This window comes from Cydia pomonella, chromosome 19 (genome assembly GCF_033807575.1).
Source record: "Cydia pomonella isolate Wapato2018A chromosome 19, ilCydPomo1, whole genome shotgun sequence".
In the NCBI taxonomy this organism is placed as follows: Eukaryota; Metazoa; Arthropoda; class Insecta; order Lepidoptera; family Tortricidae; genus Cydia; species Cydia pomonella.
Genome location: NC_084721.1, coordinates 9,551,542 through 9,571,821, shown reverse-complemented (window position 1 = coordinate 9,571,821; position 20,280 = coordinate 9,551,542). Strand labels below are relative to the sequence as shown.

General features: G+C 35.8%; 1 protein-coding gene across 4 annotated transcripts in view; it reads right to left on the bottom strand.

Annotated features, from left to right (window-relative positions):
- The window catches only part of LOC133528380 (uncharacterized), a 563,200-nt gene that overhangs the window by 284,094 nt on the left and 258,826 nt on the right, over positions 1 to 20,280 (bottom strand). For all 4 annotated transcript variants that reach the window (XM_061865752.1, XM_061865750.1, XM_061865751.1 and 1 more), the window contains exon 2: positions 4,227 to 4,593. In XM_061865752.1, the coding sequence (XP_061721736.1) occupies positions 4,227 to 4,593 (367 nt within the window). The remainder of the gene's footprint in view (positions 1 to 4,226; positions 4,594 to 20,280) is intronic.

Here is a 20,280-nt window from a genome sequence, read left to right as displayed (position 1 = left end):
TATCAGCGTCCGCTGAACGTTTGGCACTATAGCCACCTACCCATGCTACAACTCTATTGATAAACGTCCGGGCGTAAAAAACGCTAGACTTATCTCAGAATCAAATATTGACGGTGCATGTGCAAAATATCCACTAGCTATCGCAACTTAATAAACACAGTCCAACTGGATGACGTTTTTAAATGATTGAACCGGTTCGTTTTCGACGCATTCGCGTTTTGTCGCTTGAATAACAATTGCGAAATCAATAGAGTTTCCGTATTTGTTTTAGTTATTTGGGTGATTTCAAATGTATTCTACAAAATACATTTTCATTGTTGGGGAGAACGGGGGTTAGTTGTTCCAATGAAAATAGGAACGTAAGTAAACAACGGCCAAGCGATTCGTAATGACGTTTATCACAAAAATGACAGTATGCCGTTTGCAGGAGCCGTTTTAATTAGTAGAATAATAATTATGTTTTTATTTTTAATTATTTGACTGTTAATACGTATAATACGCCACACATAATTGCAAAACACTCTTTTAGTGTGTCTGTGAATTGACATTGAATTTTTGTCGGATAACATAGAATTCGAATCGAAGGATTAACCAGCCCGATGGCGATAGCAAAACTCAAAAAAATATGATAATCACAAGCGCACATCTTTAAAATATAGCGCAAGCCAACCAATTTATTCATGCTGTTTTCATAGCATAATTTTGTATTTTATGAAAATCGGCACTATTAGCCCCGCTCTCCCATTAATATCATTAGTTCTATCGATCTAGATTGCTTAGGCAAAATTATTATGAAAAGTATTATGAAATATTTAAAAACTGAGCTATATATTTATTTAAAAAAATATAATATGTTCATACCTACCAAAAACCACAGAGTTGACTGCGTGAGACTGGTTAATAAGGCAGTGAAGAGACAATTTTATTTATTACAATCCATGGCCAAGAAATGTAACTACGGCCCGTAGCTCGGCACACAAACCTCCTCAAGGGTTTGCCTACGATGGGTAATACAAGTATTAAATTCTAGACTGTAACTTGTTTCTTTATTCAATAAATAATAATAATAATAAGTAGGTTTGTAGCCATTACTGGCAATATGCGCGTTGCTTACTATTTATAAACTCGCTAAAATAGCATTTCGTAACACTTTATGCTTTCTATGTTTTTGTTATATTATCGTTTGTGTTTACGAATAAAAATTATTATATTCTATTCTAACATAAAGTACTATGTAACGAGTATAATTTCTATGGAACTAATCTCATATGATTTTTGAAATATGTCGGTAAAAAAATAATTCTACATAAGCGTTTCAACTTTAAGCATTCGGATGTGAAGCATTTTAAAGAAAAAGTCATAAACATTTTTCTCAACTGAAATCTTCCACAAAGACTACATTGAAATAAAACACTTAGGTCCCAGTAAAATTTGCTAGTGCAAAAGAAAAGCGGAGACCACCCAAGAGCCATTCAAGCCGTAAAAGTCCTACGAGCCTACATTCCGGGCATTAATATCCTATTCGACCGATGTGATGCTGTCCCGCTTCCGGAAGAATTTCCTCCTCTTTTCCCAGAATGCCCTCGTTGTGGGAAATTACCATTGCTCTGTGCATTTCTTAATTTTTTGTAATGGCCTTGTTTTCCTGCAGGAGTCCTGCAATACTGATATAAATTCAATGTTCCCGCCTGTTCCCAGCTCAATTTATAAGAGCTTTTCTTTTAAATCCATCTTCAAACGTTCACTTATCATTGTATTTCTTGTTATACTGGGCATTTGGTATCTTTTGTTATTGTGGTTAAACGAAAAGGGCCCTAGGTTAGATAAGTGACGAGGTATTCTTGGATCAGGAAAGAAAAAGGGATTTCGAGAATAAAAAGCAGCGGATTGTATGGGTATCAACTAGTGTTTTGTAGAGTTGTGGTATCATGAGTTAAATAACTACTGATTTTGGCCTACAATTCAACTATTAAGATTGTGTAAAACCATAGTTTTTACTCGTGTAATCACTTTTATAAGTAATGTAAACTATTTCTAGAAATTTCAATATGTTGGTTTAGTCAGGTTCAAGATAGGGGTGACCCCAAAACTCAATAAGGAGTTTTGGAACGTAATTAAAATTTTAAATGTTGTTCTGGCTTTCGGGAAGGAAAATTATTTCAGCTGAAATGTAGGTTGAAAGCTTTTCCTAGGACCCTGTTTATGTACTGCTAATTATGCCTTTACGTCCGGATTTATGAAAGCCTTGATGCTATTCATAAGATCCCGTTTTTGCTGTCTTTAAAACACCCAAGCAAATATTTTTTTCCATTCAAACATGAAAAGCAAGCATAAAACGTGTGTGTGTTTTTTTATAAGATATTCTTCAGTAAAATCGATATAGTTTTAAAATATGATACATACTTACTTATTTTACTCTTTTTCAATGAAAATAATTTTTATTTCGAACATAAAAAATTAAATAAGATATCCAATTCAGTAAAAAAAACACAGTTTTAAATAGCTTGTACTTCGAATATTGTTGCGTAGTTCCACAATATCATATTTCACGCTGTTGCATTATAAATGCATGGAAAAATATTGCAAAAGTTGGTGCAGGGAACAATTTATATACAAAGAAAATTGCAGCGGAAGATACAGCGGATGTGATTTTTACAAAATTGCTGTTAAAGTCAACTGTAGTTAATAATACATTATGGTCAAGTAGCCTATTCATAAGTTATGAATATGCCTCCAATGGCTCGATGATAAGCTTATTGATGTCATTATGTTTAATTGCACCAAATATTGATATTATCTATCTGAATGTAAACTATTTGAATAGGACAAGAATGGATGACTTCTTTGTATCATTACATTAGTAAAAATAAGTAACTGATATTTTATTTTCAACCAGGAAACAAATCAATTTTATAATCATTATTTTTTTTATATAATAACATCTACATATAAACTTCAGTAAGCGAATTCTGGTAATTTCCGAAAAGTTCAGAATGCCCGGTAATAGACTATTATGATGGAATTTATGGGTGATTTTAGTAACTAGCCTACATTTTGAAATATATTGTCTGCATTACCCAAGTACATGGTATATAATTTAAAACATTATATAATAATAGAATAGTTAGAACGCGAATATAGTTTAAGGATATTTAAGTTGTTTTTGTAATATAATTACAAAGATTTTATATATGTAAAAGGACATTTGAAATTAATTTATAGGACTACTTTATAAATAAACCTAATATCTTGCACATACTTTAAATTAAAATGTATGATTTGAAATAATAATAGTTGACATCTACGAGTATACGAGTAAGACATAGTGCCTACGTGTATTTCTGAGTCTGACATCCTAATCTGTAATGAATTATTATTTTTGTGATTGTTGTATTATGATTTTTGACTTTTTTGTTGTTTTTATTGTCTACCAAGTATCTTTTCTTGCAAATAAAGTAATTGATTGATTAAATTTTTATTCTCATGTTCACTATCTGAAACTTTTTTACTTAACTTTTATAACTCAACCCACACGAGAGTTCTTTTGGAGATTTTTCGTAACTCTTTACTGTCGCACCTTCGTCACTAGAGTAGACAAAGTCAATAAACCTTTTCGTGCAAAGATTGACACGTACCTTACAAGGCCTCTGTCCTTATTGTTAAGGCTTGACTGCTTTAAGCTACAAATATATTTTCAGCGCTGCTTGGTCTATGTATCTTATTCCAAAATTCAGGCGATAAGAGTTCCTACTACATTAAGTTTCAGAACCTATACATACACACACAAATACAATTTATCATTAACATTATCTCGTTTTCTTACACTGCTGTAGACATACGTCTCAGAGTAAATAACCGCGATATATATTCTTATTGCGGCTGTACAGTTGGCGACAAACTCGTTACGTTGAAAAATTACACTAATGTGGTACTATATTAACTCCCCTTTCCACGGGCCCTTAACCCCGAGACACCGTTATTTCTCTGCCTCATAGTATAATAAAGATCAATGTGTTCGTACTTGGCGGGAAACCATATTCATACTACCAGGATTGAATTACTTACCGTAATTCAATATACTTACCACAGATTTCAAACAGATTATTCACAAGATATATTATGCGCAAGAACATAGTTAAAGTAAGTACCTACTTTATTGTTAACTACCTTTAGTTTTAAGTACCTAATTTAGTGTTATCTAGAAAAAAGGGCAAAATAGAACGTACCTGAAGCCATTTCACCCTAGTGATGTTCTCCTCCGTCACCGTAAACGCTCGCCTCTCCCCCGCCTTGTACGTTTCATCGTAGTACAGGTACTCCGTGAACGTCAGCCCAGTAGTGGTGTACTGCTGCGTGAAGTATATCGATATAGTTCCTGTGTCGTTCAAACGCTCGATCACCCACTTGCACTTAATTGGCGTTGTGAATGCGTTAGGGAAGTTAGGAGTATGAATAACGCCAAAGGAGCCTATTGGACCTTTAAAGTGGCCCCCACATGTTTGGGGACCCTGGTGTTCGCGGTCTTTTTCGGAGTAGACAATGGGTACTACAGAAGTGATGAGTGTGATGCTGATCAGTCGCTTCATGGTTAGCCTGAAACAATAAAAACACATATATGAATTTCCTGACTTGCTCTGTATAATTTATATACATTTTTTAACTCAACCCTTAAGACCTATACTATACACTTTTTTTTAAAGCACTTCGTACTGTAGGCCCTCGAGAAATCCTCGCCAGAGCCCACTTTTATTCGTAAAAGTTTTACAAAACCGCCAACTGTTCTGCTTAAGTACTTCGTTTTTACTAATTCAAAACCGTAGCGGAATTATTTCCCAGTTACATCTGTTCTACGTTAATATTTAAACGCCTAAGGGGCTCTCCCTGCATATACTGGGTACTAAAACTAGATATAATTATGTACGTATACAGAATCCTATTACTAAGCTATATCAAATCACTTAAAAATAAGATAAACGTCAAATGTTTCATTTGATTCCATTAATTGTCAGCTCCTTCGCCGCCATCTCTATAAAAAGTAACATTGACAGTGGCAGCTAATGGACCAGTATTAAGCACTCTGGCTAGTTACGAGTACGTTATACCAATTGGATGAAGTAACGGGCTCAGAGACTAATCAAAATATAGTTTTAAGTACATTGCGTAGCTAAATTCGTATTATGTGTACACATCCTCCCGTAGGTAGTATTATATGTGCCTCGGGAGAACTAGTCGATAGAAACTTTAAGTCTAACGACCGATATTTTACTAAACGCTAGACAGCCGTGAGATCCTCTGCCAAATTGTTACAAATTTAATCAATGTCTAGACTGAATACGTGCACTAACAGTTTGATTTTTATTAATGTTACTTTGTTTGTTATAGGTACATTAATATTAAACTACAATATCTTACAATAGAAATAGCAGTATTGTAACTGTGTTCATTATAAATTTTACTATAATATTGTTAGGTTAGGTTAGGTTAGACTATTATAATCTCCCCCCGCGGGTTGCTCACCTTGTCGTGGTGGAGGGACTTGGTCACCCACGGTAAAGCGAAGAAACAACCGGGGCCGGCCTGTTTGAGGTGCGGACTGGCCCGAGGAGGACGCTCCAAGTGGACTTTTTAACGACGTTTTTTTGGACGTTGAGGTGGACCGTCGAAGAAGAGGAGTGTCAGTATTGCGGTGAGCTGTTCTCCCTATCTTCGGCGGCCGAGGTGGGATCGCAGGGGAAAAGGCGTGATGGTATCACGATGCGCCACTCTCCCTATCCCCTGCGAACTTGGCGGGGCCGTAGCGGCGTTAGTGGGGCTGCAGAGGAAGAGGAGGCACCGACAGGTGTTACGATGTGCCGTTCTCCCTGTCCTCTGTAGCCGGATTGTGGTTTTGCGGCAGAACCCTAGACCTGATCTGTCGCCGGGTGCCGGGGAATTTTCTGGCACCCGTGGCTTCCTTGTGGCGGGCTCGGGGGGGTCCGCTACAGTGCACAACGGAAGCCGAGGAGGAAGGCGCGTCGAATCATCTGGCGCGCCTAGCGTGAAGGGCCTTCGGGCATTCGCGCAGGAGCCGCTCGAGGGCGGCTGCCGCCGGTGGGGTCGCGGATGAGTACGCAAGCGTTCCCGTAACTCCACCATTAGGGCAGTGAGGTGGCATATGGGGGGTTTTTAGTGGGTATACCGTGGGCCTCATTAGCCTAGACGGCAGTCCCACATAACCACTCGGGTCACCCCCCGCGCCCGGGTGGTATGCAGAATGCATTTTCCCCCTAACAAAAAAAAGACTATTATAATCTGAAATTATGTAAAAAATACATGTAAAAATACTACTAAATTAATTAGAGTTTTGAAGTTGAACTCTTAAGCCAGATTCTGATTTTAATTACTTTTCTGAAACTGCTATGGATTTCAGCTCAACAGTAATATTATTGGTCTGGGTACTGGGTACTTTTGAACTGGGTAAAATCAGAATGCCTGGATCAGTGGATCACGCCTGGCGAGAGATAACACAAACAATAACGACGTGCGCGAATGCTTAACTTACCTACGTAAAAATAAAACAAAATAATCATTTGATCTTAAAACGAAGCTTCTTATATATATCGATGTTTAATTTTGACAACACCTTATTTTCCCCGAGCAGTAACCGCAGTGTTTACGCCGTTTTATAAACCGCACCATGCACCCAGCAAACATGAATTGTAAAACTTCGTTTAAAGTTTAAAACTTGATAGATATTTATGTTACACAATAAAGAAAAATATTATAAAAACATAAATAGACATACATCGTATATCGTAATTAAAAATAATTACAATAGGTGTACTTATATTGTTAATGTGTACTTACTTTTCCCATCTACCGGAAGAGCTAAAACGATATTTTTTATTAGTCTTGTTGTTTTTCGGGAAATAAATTGCGGGACACTTCTGGATGCGACTAGCCCAGAACCGGGATAAGTGGCGTACACGAAGAGAGGCCTATGCTCAGCAGCGACTGGAGGCTAAAAATGATTGTTGTTTTTGCATCCATCCACACTACAAACTGTGTTATTTGTTCGTGACGAAGATATTTCTTTCGCATACATTTTGGCATATTAGAGCGCTTGGCGACGCGGCGTGCGTACATGAGCGCGTGCGATAACCAACTGGCTTGCTTTTTTACCGTGAACGGGACGAGATTCGTAGGTATAAATCCGAGCTCGCGCGGAGAGTTCCATAGGCCTGCCAGCCGTAAGCAAGGCAATTTTACAAATAAGAGCCCTTTTAGGAGGCAGCATAATTTTAGTACCTACCTACAAAATTAACTCCTAACTTCATTTATGACAGACAAAACCTTTTCAGCTGCACAGTATACAAATAAGGAAAGATCTGAAAACACCACAACCTGGGTTCCAAACTTGTGTAAAGCAAATAACAGTCAGCAAGGAGTTGTACGTAATCTAAGCAAACAAATTGGTAGTTTCGTTCGAGCCTCTTCCTGATTACCTTGGCGCGGTGAGCCGCTGCGGTGTGGTTTCATTAGCGCTCGCGGTTGTCTGTCTTTAGGTGTACCTACACCCTTAGAGTAGCGGCAATTATAATGTACGGTTGTGAGTACACCTGTAGTTGTATGCTATAGTAACAATGCATCACAATATACGCACTTCAATAATAAACGAAATAAAAAGTTAAATTATATTGTTTTATTGTCAAAATGATAAATAATAGTATTTTATACAATCGTGATATAATAGAGCTTTTCAGTCGAGTACCGTGTGTAGGCAACGAATCTTGCTGAGTTACCTAAGTAAGGTACGAGATTGAAGAGCTTGATTATATCACTATTGTATACAATACATTTTCTACGAATCATCTAATATAATACTTTTTTTCTAATATACCTAAATAATTAATTAGATTTAAGCTAGTTATAGTAATCCTCTGTATATATCCATTATGTGTAGGTATTGTTATTGTAAATAAAATGTAATTAATAATTAATGAAAATTAGTAAATATCTCAGTAGATAAAAAATGTAGTATCCCGCCCACCAGTCTCCCGTTTAGTCTTTTCTATTGGAGCGCGGTGGCACGTTGACTACAGGGTAACGAAAAGAATATTATAGTTACCTAATACTATTAGAAGTATTAGAACAAATTAAATTATTTTTAGAAAATATATTAATTTGTTTTTTATTTCAAGTAGAAACACTACTATATAAATTATAAACTGAATTAAATGATGTTTTTTCTTGGTATATGACATTTATTTGAGTTTATTATAGTTAAGTTGGGAATCCATACATGAAAAATACGCAATTATAGTTGGGTATACGAAATCCTGATTCAACCATTACAGTCGACGAGTAGAAAGAGTTTGTTTTTCAGTCATGCTAAAGCATATAACGGGCCCTAGCGCATTCCGCTATTCTCGATATTTTAAGAAACAAGCGAATGTAGAGTGGCAGTGAGTCTGCACTTTTGTCTCCGACGGCGCTGCTTGAGACAAGAAGTAGTAATTATATAAAATGTAATGCACCCGTACCTACTAAGTTGATTTGATACCAGCCACGATTTTAACTACTAGTTATCTCCAGATTTACTGCTCAATAGTATCTACAAGCGCGATGCACTGGCGAGTGATGTCAAAAAGACAACATTATTTACATCAATTTGTTCGCTCGTATCTGCCTTCAAGCCACGCTCTAATGACGTAATTCTAAAAGTTGTTATCCATGTTCAACCTTAGAAATCACATTACATAGTTTAGCCTGCTGCGCGGGGTTTCAACAAACATTGAACTTCAGAATCGTGGGAAACCTTAACAACGCCCTGAGGGCGTTTTCATATTGGAGGTAGAGAGTTGATACCATGTTGTGAACTGTTCGTCCACAGTAAGCCAGCTCACTTGGATACGGTGAAATGTGTCCTATAAAATGTATGTTCGTCTCGACATTATGTTATGGCGACATTTAACTTCTTGGTTTGTTATTGGGTGTGCGTCTAATTGCTCGAATACCCCAATAATGGCGGAATGTTTGTTTAATATTTGTCAGATGTTTGTATCAAAAGATTTAAAAATATATATCACTTGTCAGTGACTTGCTGTATAGTTTATATTTTTAATATTTTGGGGACTATTTATATTTAAAACGTAAGTTTGTGAACTTTTATGTATCGATTGCTAGCTGTACCAATATGATATGATATGATATGATTTATTTATCTTACAATATAATTTTTTTAATTTTAATTTTAATTTTTTTCACAATTTTAAAGTTTAAAATTTTAATTTTAATTTTAAACTATACATCGTAAATTCTTAGAAATTAATTTGTGATTGTCAGTTTGTTTTATAATTATATGAATATGAAAAATATCAGTGACAATCAATATTCCATTCAAAATGATTAAAGTTATTAAATTACAATTGTATGTCAGCAGATTCATAATAAATTTAAAACAATCATTGACGCAAGAATAGGTCGTTGATAAGCTAGAGAATAAATAAGCAAAATTGAGCACTTTTGTCACAGAAATAAGGTCCCCATGAGAGAGTCACACTAAGAAATATATTATAAAAACAAAAAAAATATATATGATATAATAAACATAAAAATATAGATGTCAACAAGATACTATATAAATAAATTTAATTATTGATTTCATAAAACTCTTTTATGGAATATAATAGTTTATCCAATAAAATGTTTCTGAAACGACTCTTAACTTTGTGAGAGGGCTCGATGACACGCAGGTTTTTCCCTGCAAGTGCCATGCGACGCGGAACAATTTACTTTAGAAAACGACGGCAAGTTATTTCTGACATACATTAATACTTCAAACATATGTAGTGAGTAGTGCGTCATTATCCAGTAGTATAAGAAAATACCCCTACACGAATGTCTTGCTTTAACTCCAGCCATGGCGCGAAGAGCACGCTTTTGTAGTATTAAGTGTCGATTTACATCCATCGAGTTTCCCCACATTATTGACCCATAAGATATTTACGAATGGCAAAGTAAATCGATTTTAATGCAATTTGCGATACGAGAGCTTTCGCCATTCAATTGTCATTCGCCTATTGCTGTGCATTTATTTTGGTATAATCTAGTTCCATTTAGATTTGCTTCTACCATTTTTAGGGTTCCGTAGCCAAATGGCATAAAACGGAACCCTTATAGTTTCGCCATGTCCGTCTGTCTGTCTGTCTGTCCGAGGCTTTGCTCCGTGGTCGTTAGTGCTAGAAAGCTGAAATTTGGCATGGATAGGTATATAAATCAATAAAGCCGACAAAGTTGTATAATTAAATCTAAAAATTTATTTTTTCTTAGGGTACCTCCCCTACACGTAAAGTGGGGGTGAAATTTTTTTTCCGCTTCAACCCTAGAGTGTGGGGTATCGTTGGAAAGGTCTTTCAAAACTAATAGGGGTTTTCAGGAAACATTTTTTGATAAAGTGAATATATTCGGAGATAATCGCTCCGAAAGAAAAAAAAATGTGTCCCCCCCCTCTAACTTTTGAACCATAGGTCCAAAAAATATGAAAAAAAATCGTGGAAGTAGAGCTTAACATAGACATTAAATGAAAACTATAGCAGACATGATCAGTTTAGCTGTTTTTGAGTTATCGCAAAAAGTTTTCCCTTTATAGTAAAAAGACTTACTTTAATTAGGTACTGATTATGCAAATTTGCCTATTTGTTTAACTCGGGTGAAAGGTACCGTTTCATCCCTTGGTTAACAATTTGCTATACTTTAAGCTCCAGTTTAGCTTATTGTGACGGAAGAGTAACTACGGAACCCTACACTGAGCGTGGCCCGACATGCTCTTGGCCGGTTATTAAAATGTTACTTTTCTCATTTATGACAGTTATTGTATTACATATTACCTATTTTAGGGTTCCGTAGTCAATTAGAAACTATAATAGTTTCACCCTGCCCGTCTGTCTGTCTATCTGTTCGCCCGCAATTTGGCATGGATATATAAATCAATGATATCGACAAAATGGTAAAATAAAACTACAAAAATAAAATCGAGTTACCACAAAAGTCTTCCCGTAGCAAAAAGAAGTACAAAGCGCTGCGGAGTTACTCCCTTTTAGCACCCTTGCATTTAATAATTTTGTTGACTGTACATGATACTAATTAATAGCCCCCGTTCAAGAAATTCTATTCATCTATAACGGAAGGGTAACTAGGGAACCCTACACTGACCATGGCCCGACATGCTCTTGGCCGGTTTTTTTAAATTTATAACATCACATCCTATGATATGTTAAGGCAGAACATATTTATTGCTGAAGTCTTAACACCTGACAAAAAGTTTTCCTATTACCTACCTACTTCTAATCTGTTATTCAAAGAATGTGAGAAAATGTAATAAATAGGATAATGCGTATGTCAATATAAGCGATGACGTGGACGTGACGACTGGTAGCAAATTTTCATTGCAATATTTCCTGATTCAATATTTCCTGGCCTATGTAAGCACGTAAAGTGAACCAAATTTTGGAACTTATTGTTTACTCCGTTTTTTCACAATCTCATGGCGAGTGAGTGGAATTCCAACAGGCAGGAGATTGCTTGTTTATTCATAGTGGCAGTCGTAGTGTTTCTTCAGCAGTATTCAGAAACGAAATTAAAATATAATATAATATAATATGCAGCATTAATACGCTTAGGAAGAAACGTTTTTGCAGGTTAATTTCCGACAGTTTGATTTGACAACTGCTAAAATAATAAGCACTTGACTTATGCATCCAGTAAAATACGGAGTCTTTTACTTATATGATGATGACTTAGGATATGAAATGTTTATTGTTAAAATTTGTTTTTTTGTCAATTTTTCCTACCGAAAATGTCCTCACGCGGAAAAAATATTTTCAGTGTTATTTTGATACATGAAATACACATTCGACAATAAGGCCAAGATTACTAGTATGTTTGCCCGCGGCGACAGTCCTAAGTTTCCTGCAATAATACTGGCATCCTCGTGTGTAAACAGCTTTAGTTTCATTTTAGCTTGGGTGGTCTTTCTCAAAGGAAATATTTTTCTAAAGTTATTTGTTCTATGTAACAGGTTTTGCACAACGAGTCGGGTAAGGGTGCATATTTTTTTAGAGATGGCGGTTTTTCCTGTTTCGTTTTGAGAAAAAACTTGTAAATGTAGTAATATATTATCATTTTAAACAAAATACAAATATGTTGATGTCTAAGTTAATTAATATAGGTACAAGTATTCGGCATCTGTAAGTATTCGATTAACTCGGACGGCAAGTGTTAGCCTAGCTAAAACTATAGCCAAGAAAATGTAAGAACGGTAAAAATAGAAAGAAGTAAATGTTTACACGGGACATTTTATTAAGAGTCCGTAGCAAGCTCAGTTCTCCATACAAACGTAGTTAAGCTTTCATTTTATAATGAAACTAAATGTCTCTGAAACTTTGTACTTAAAATTAGTTTATGTAGCTTCAGATACCATAGTTTAAAAAATACAGCGAATTTAAGTTTTTCATACAAAACTTGTTTTTGCTCTATTTCGTTTGTTTTATAAGCTGGAGCTTTATAAACTCATTACAGAAATAGATATACCTCATGTTATTGTATATGAAAAGTTGCATTACAATTCAGCAAGTAGTTTTAAAATGAAAACGAAACTCCGTTTGTATGTATATACACAATTTTTTTTTTCATATTTGGGAATTTTTATGTGATTTCCACTCAGAATCACAAGCTTTTTCAATTGTTATAGAAGAAAAAAAGTGTCGTAAAATTTCCAAATATTTCTTGTTTTTCATTAAAAGTCACTGAAAAAGGTAATAATAATCTAGAGCTCGTAATTCTGAGTAGAAAGAACACAAATCAAGAAAATAGGATGCTAAGGCATATCAATAGTATATGTATATGCCTATGAAAGAACGCGCCAAAAGTATCTGATATTCAAATATAGATAAATCTCTAAAATTTACGTTCAAAAGTATATATTTTACCGTCTTAATTGTTCTACATATAGCACCATCACATGTTGTTAAGCTGTTGACACGTGATCTTTAAGTAAAATGACCCATTTACCTCATTCGAATACTTGTATTCTTTTATTCAAGAACCCAACTATGTCAGTCATTACTCATCCCTCAACCCACTGCACCCACAAATGCACCTAACTTCACAACAAAACTGAAGCGCGCCCTCGGCCCATTTGTCTGAAGAACAATGTGGATAATTTAAGCAGATACGCGGGCCGGAAAAATGTGCAGCCTGCAACGAAATCTCACGTTCCCGCTATATTGCACTTCATAACGGGCCGGAAAATAAAATATATTCCACGTTAGTATATTGTGTACATTTTAATTTTGAGAGATATCTCATAATATTTTCACGCTTTTATTTGCGATTAATTTTTAGGTTCGCACTGTGCAAGCTTTAGTTATGACACTTATAACAAATACTTGCTTTTCTACTACTGGTAGGTGACAGAAGTAGGTACTTAATTACATAAATAAAACATCTTCTAGTTATAAGTAGTAGTATACCTAATATTCAGGTGAAATTGGATCGTATATGAATGTTAGAAAACGTTGACATAAAAAAGCTGTTCTTAGTATTACGTAGGTATGATGGTACTTACCTTTATTTTTAACCCACTTCAGAATAAATAGGAGGTTATCAATCCAACCGTTTTTGTGTATGTCTGTCACCTCAGAACTCCGTCATTTCTAACTCGATTAAAATTATTATTTGTTTAAAAGTTGGTACCTATATTGTTCCAGGTTGGTTTTATCACAATCTAGTTCTGATGATCGGATCCATGAGGAGGTGAGGGAACTCTATAAATGTTATAGGCACATCAAAAAAGTGCCACTTGATGAAATGGAATTGCTGACGAAAACCAAAACCGAACTCTACAACGATGTGTATTTCACGTATATCGATTTGTCTCCTTCGTTAAGTTTGTTAAGTAAGGTTTTTTGGGAACATTTTTGTCAAGGTCCAGTTCTGATGATGGGTTTCATGAGGAATTGAGGGAACTTTAACGTACCCGAAGCGCTAAACTTTTATGAATCTTGACACAAATGGAAAGGTACATTGTAACCTACACATAAACGTACATTGTAATTTCTCATCATATGTATTCATTATTTATTTCATTAGTAAAAACGTGAAATATATATAAAAGACATCTGTCACGTATTGTACACCCTCCGTCCAAATAAACTCAATTTATAGACATCTCGGTCGCACACATTACTAATGCAATGTAATTTAGCAGAACTCACTATTCCAAATGGATGTAGTTGTATTCGTATTTGTTAAGTACAATCCAGTTGAGGGTAAATATATTAAAGTATTAGTTGCGCAGACGTTTCTCGAAAATTTTGGGAATCCACCTTAATTTGCTCTCATTTTGGCATCATTCGTATCGCATCTCGCTCTCACCCATGCCCAATATAAATACATTATATATACTTACTTAAGGCCCAGTAAGTTTCATGTTCTTCTCTCACTCTTACTGAGCGTTAGTGCGTGCAATGGAGCGCGGATATCATCATTATAATTTTAATATTTTGTACGCTTAAATAAAAATAAAAGTTATCGATACATCCCCTTACATGATATTGCTGATTTTTAGAAGCAATTTTCATATTTTTAGCTTTTGTGCAGAATTGGATAAAATTTTTAAAGAACATTTTAGACCTATGTTCGTGATTTTTTTCTATCGAGCAAAAGTCTAAAACTCAGAATTGTCAACAATTCAGTCCCTCAAGAAAGGCCTCAAGATTACTAATGAAATTTATGGCAGCCGTATTGTGATCTGAAGTGCTGCGGCATTTTTAAAATTCCGTTTTCTGCACCTTTAGTATGAGTCTGAGATTTTAAAACGAGATCAAAATAGTCACCAGGCCGCGTAGCCAACGTTCCAATCGCTTACACTGCGTAGCGATCGAAACGCAACTGTCACTGTCACGATGGGGTCGTATCAAAACCAAATCAAAACTGTAACTAATTGTTCATTCCGAATCGGGCTCCTCGTTGCTGGCATAAAATTACTCAATTGTACGCTCATTTCGATGCCTGTACCTGTTCACCCGTGCGCCTGTTGGTTTAGGATCGTTGTTGTGATACGGCGGATGTTTTCGAGAGCATGCGGTTTGGTAGGTATGCATAAACATTAGTTAGCTTCCGTTTCATAAAAATTGCAAGTTTAGGATTTAAACTGGACTGCTTTTGTTGACTTGCCTATGTTGGAACTTTCAAATATTAAATTTGTTTTGAGCAGGAATTCGCGATAAAGCTTTTGACCTTTTAATTGTTTCGTGACATAGGTATCCACTACCTTATATTAAAACATAATAAAAAAATCTTACAATAGTAGATAAAATGCTAGTCAGCTCATATTTTCTTAAGCAAGATCTAAACTAACTCCGTAGAAAGTTCAATCTTGAACTATTATTGCGGACCTTAGACAGTCTGGAACAGTTTCAGGCTGCAACTTTGTGGATCCCATTTATCTTCCTACCAATTCACGAAGAGTTTCGAGTTAAATTGAACTAGAAATCTGTTTGCAAATCAGTACTTTCTTGTGCTGTTCTCACTCCATAAATAAAGGCGATGACTGATTTTCAAATTTCTTCATATTAAACTTACATGTATAGGTATGGTATGTAATATAGTAAGCCTTAATAGGTAAGGGGGTGACCTTCTCTATACAAACGGAGTCCTCATTTTCCTCTCTAGTTTTAATATTTTAGAAAACAATTTACACAATTTGTTGTCATCCAAGATTCATGGAATACGGCTCGATTCGAACTTCGGATTGGATATGTCAGTGTCAAAAGTGACTTTTGTTTGAAGAAACGTTACTTTTATCACTGACATATCTAACCCATATTGCAAGCAAATTTTAGACGTATCTTAAAGTTAAAAATCGGAACGTGAGTAATCTTTATTTATTTATTAAAATCTAAGGTTGCACGCATTATCAGCTAACCACTAGCTAATTGCCACTCAGATCGGAATAACGGTATTTGGAGTCTTACGATATCCTTTTGTACCTAACCTTTTGACATTTCTATTTATAAAGCAATTATAGCGTATTCATCGATACAAATTTCAGAATCAACCATGATTACAGATTATCTATATTTAGTACCTTGTTAAAGACAGGCAGTACAAAGAGCAACACTCTTAACTGTCCATCGGTGGACCTTATGCCTTTTGTAATAAGGTCCACCGATGGTCAGTTAACAGTGTAGGTGATGGTACAAGCATCATATGTAATTAATTCACGTAAGTAATCATAATTATGTAGTACAATAAGCGAATCAGCCCTCTCACACAGACATCATTTATACTGCACGCAACATTCCAGTTCCCTCTACACAAAGCAAAATCCTCGAGAGTACAACGATTATTATACAACTATGAAGCATATTAATTAGAGCTTATTGTACCGTGGGAACAATCGAATCATTCAATGAATATTTGTTGAAGCCTTCGTAAATTACATTACGCGATATTCATGTACAACTTTAATTTAAACAAAAAGAACGGCGTGTTTGAATTTAAACTGTCGTGAGAAATACTAACATTAAACTAATTTCGCCATATAAACTCACGTGTTTTAGTCATTCGCGCGACATATTTCGGAGAGCCTAGGTCTCCTATTTCAATACTATACTATAAATAGACAGCACCCATGATTCAGGAACAAATATCTGTGTTCATCACACAAACTCCCCCTTACCGAGATTCGAACCCCGGGCCATCGGCTTCATAAGCAGGGACACTACCTACTAGGCCAGACAGGTCGTCATTTTAACACATTGAGTGCCGGGAATCCGCTCGGCGGGCACTCCCTTCGTAGTCGCTTTCCTCTACGAAACTTAAAAAACTCTAGAATCGTCTACGAAAACGTTGGCAGTGAATGCGTTAAGGTAAGGTTTATTATTTTCAAACTGAGATCCCAAATCTGATTAGAAAAAACATAAAAATCTGTTCGGTACACAACGGTTTTTTACTTTTCATAACACTTGCTCTTAATCGGTGTTATTGTGTGCCAGCATACTGAGATGGAATGAGCTAATTATACCCACGGGCGGTAATATGTGGTTTTTAACAGTCGGCTTATTTTTTAATTGTCACTAATTCATACTAACCACGTAGAATATTAACGTTTTTAATTTAATACTTTTATGTTTAAAAATATTTTTTTCACAATATCGTGGCTGAATGCCGGATGGATCTGTGCCTTCGATGCCTATGACAAAAATGATAAAATGGCGGACGAATAGGTATTTGAATTATTACCGTATTTATGAATAATATCGCTTAAAATTTATTTTTTTACTCTTAAGTGTTATGAAAAACATTTTGTGTGCCACGGACGGTACAAGAATTACAAACTCGTGTTAATTAAGCCCTGGCCTTCGGCTTCGTAAATTCTTGTTTACCGCCCTTAATACACAATGTTCTATTTCCTTGCTGCATATTTGATGTAATTGTGTAACCCTTTAGTGTCAGCGCTAGTTGTAAGTAGATGCATATATCGGAATTAGAGTAAAAAAATGCATTTCAATCACGACCACTTTGTTAAAGTGAGTCCAATCATAAAACCCGGCCAAGTGCGCGCGCACGAAGGGTTCCATACCATTATCTACGTATAAGGACGGCAAAAAAACACGTTTGTTGTATGGGAGTGCTCTTAAATATTTATTCTATACTGTTTTTTAATATTTGTTGTTTTAGCGGTAACAGAAATACATCATCTGTGAGAATTTGGACAGACGGACGGACGGACGGACGGACTGGGACGGAGGGTCCCGTTTTACCCTTTGGGTTCAAAATCCTAAAAACGTATTACGTAAGCACGAAGTAAATTTTGTATAAGCAGGTCCTGTGCTGACACATATTACATAATGTCACCTTGGTACATTACATCGTGGCTTTAAGTGGTACACCTTTACCACGGGCCTATCTCCCTTATATATTCACCCCGTAACGACGGAGCCGCGGCAATACGTGTCAACAATGATACAGGTCAACTTCACTGGAAGTGACATATTGGATAGTTCACAGTTAGTAATACCTGAAGGTCAATCCTGAATATCAATATTTGCCGAGAAATGTAGGTATAGTTTTTGTTGAAAAAAAAGGAGGTATTTCAGGTCATAAGTCGGATTTAGTCAGCAAAAATTATTTAATAATCACCACCACCACCTACAAATGATCTGTCTTGCCCGAAGGTTGACTTGTAGAGAATGCCTTATAGTCCGTCTTTTGTATGACTGTATTTTTTGTGCAATAAAGATTAAATATATAAATAAAAGTTTTCTAATTGTTTTTGCTGATTAAATCTGAGTTATGACTTGAAATATTTCCTTTTGTTTCTTATTTTTCAACAAAAACTATAAATATGTGGGTATGTCTCTTTCGATTCAGCGCAAACAATACACGAAAATGACACCTCACTCACTTAATTTGTCAAATGTGCGTTTTATAAAATGAACCCCCTGTCCATTCCTCCCGGAAAGGGGGTAGGACCTCAAAATTTTGCTAGGACTCGGCAGATTCTCATTTCTAGTGCCGAGATAAAAAATAAAGTTTCATTGTCCTATATATTTTGCTACCAAATTATCACACTTAGTCTTATTTTACCCGTACTATAAAACTGTCCAATATTACCTTGGAGAATGTCGTTATCCATCAAATCTGGCTCTTGATAGATACCAAGAGCCAAACAGGACTGTTTTAAACTGTTAATAAATAGATTATCGGTATTTATTTTAGGAATGTTGTAAATTATCAAGAAATTATGTGGTGTTTTCATGATTTTTAGATTTTATTGTAGTACCGATTCATATAAAAGATATTCAACATTTATTGATTCTGAAACATCTGCGAGCGATACAATTTTTTTTTTTAATATTTAATTATCTTTATATTTGATTTTACATTTTTATTTAAAGTTTACAAGCATCGGCTCTACTTAATATTTATCGATTAAGTAATGTTGTAAAGCCTCTTCCAGTAAAATGCAATAGTTAAATCATGTTGAAGAAGGCCTCATGTTTATTTACTCCGACAGCGGCATGCGTGTGACGTACAAAGTTAGACGCCACCACTTGATTCACTGTGGATATTCTTCAGGCAAATATCAGGCAGTTTGTGATATTAATAAACATTCAGGGTGACTTTGAAAAAATATATAAGAAATACTTCTTCGGTGGTATAAAACTAAAACTTTAGTCGTATATCTCTCATAATTAGCCAAACCAAAATCCAAATCAAATTTGAAATTAAAGTAGGTATATGCCAGAGTTGTGAATATAGTACATTTCCTTTCGACCATAAGCAGGCTATAGGTAACCAGCATAATCTGTCACTGTCACTTTTGCACTTACGTACTTGTTAAAACGTGACAGCCATAGTGACAAGCAATAAAAATACGATCGTGTTACAGCCGCAGAGTAGAGGTAACGATAGGCTGATGGTGACTGACATAAATTCAGATCCATCAAGCGAAACAACATACCTATGTAGATCAAGGAGAGTCTTAAGGCGTAGAGTCGTACTAAATAAATAAATAAAATATTATTATTGTACCTAAAAAAAATATTATGTGGAAGTTGCGCAGGATCGGGACGGCCTCTTGTTTCGGAAGCCGAATATTATTTTTGTATCACTGAGCCAAAATAGTTAGTTATTATGTACCCATAAAAATCTGTACAAGGACGTGCATGGATGAAGAGGAAACAACTAAACACATTCTCCTAGACTGCAAACAGGTAGAAGTATACAGGAACAAATACCTAGGGACTCCGTGCACACTAAAGGAGGCAGTTAGCAACCTGAAAGCCTTGCTAGGCTTCGTGGGGGAGCTGTGGTGGTTAGAGTAGAGCTACCTCGATTTCACGGAAAATAGGCACAATGGTTGTCGATTTGCGGAAAATGCCCAGAAGCACTAACTAACTAACTAACTAAGGACTAACTTAAACGCCACATGAAGAACTGCGACATTGAGCCCCTACAGAGGGAGAAGCAGTCCGCCAACCGCCCTGGGTGGAGATCTTTGGTCAGGAAACAAGCCCATATTTTTGAATCCCGTCGTCGAACAGAACTGGACGACAAGAGGGATGAACTGAAAGTCCGGCCACCAGCGGTGATCAGCTATAATTATGGTGATGGTGTTCTCTCGTGCCCGCTGTGCACACGGGTCTTTGCCAACAAGATCGACTACGTCAGCCACATGAAAGCACATGAACGCCAACAAAGGAGTTGAAGCAGTCGTCGTGGCCGAAAACG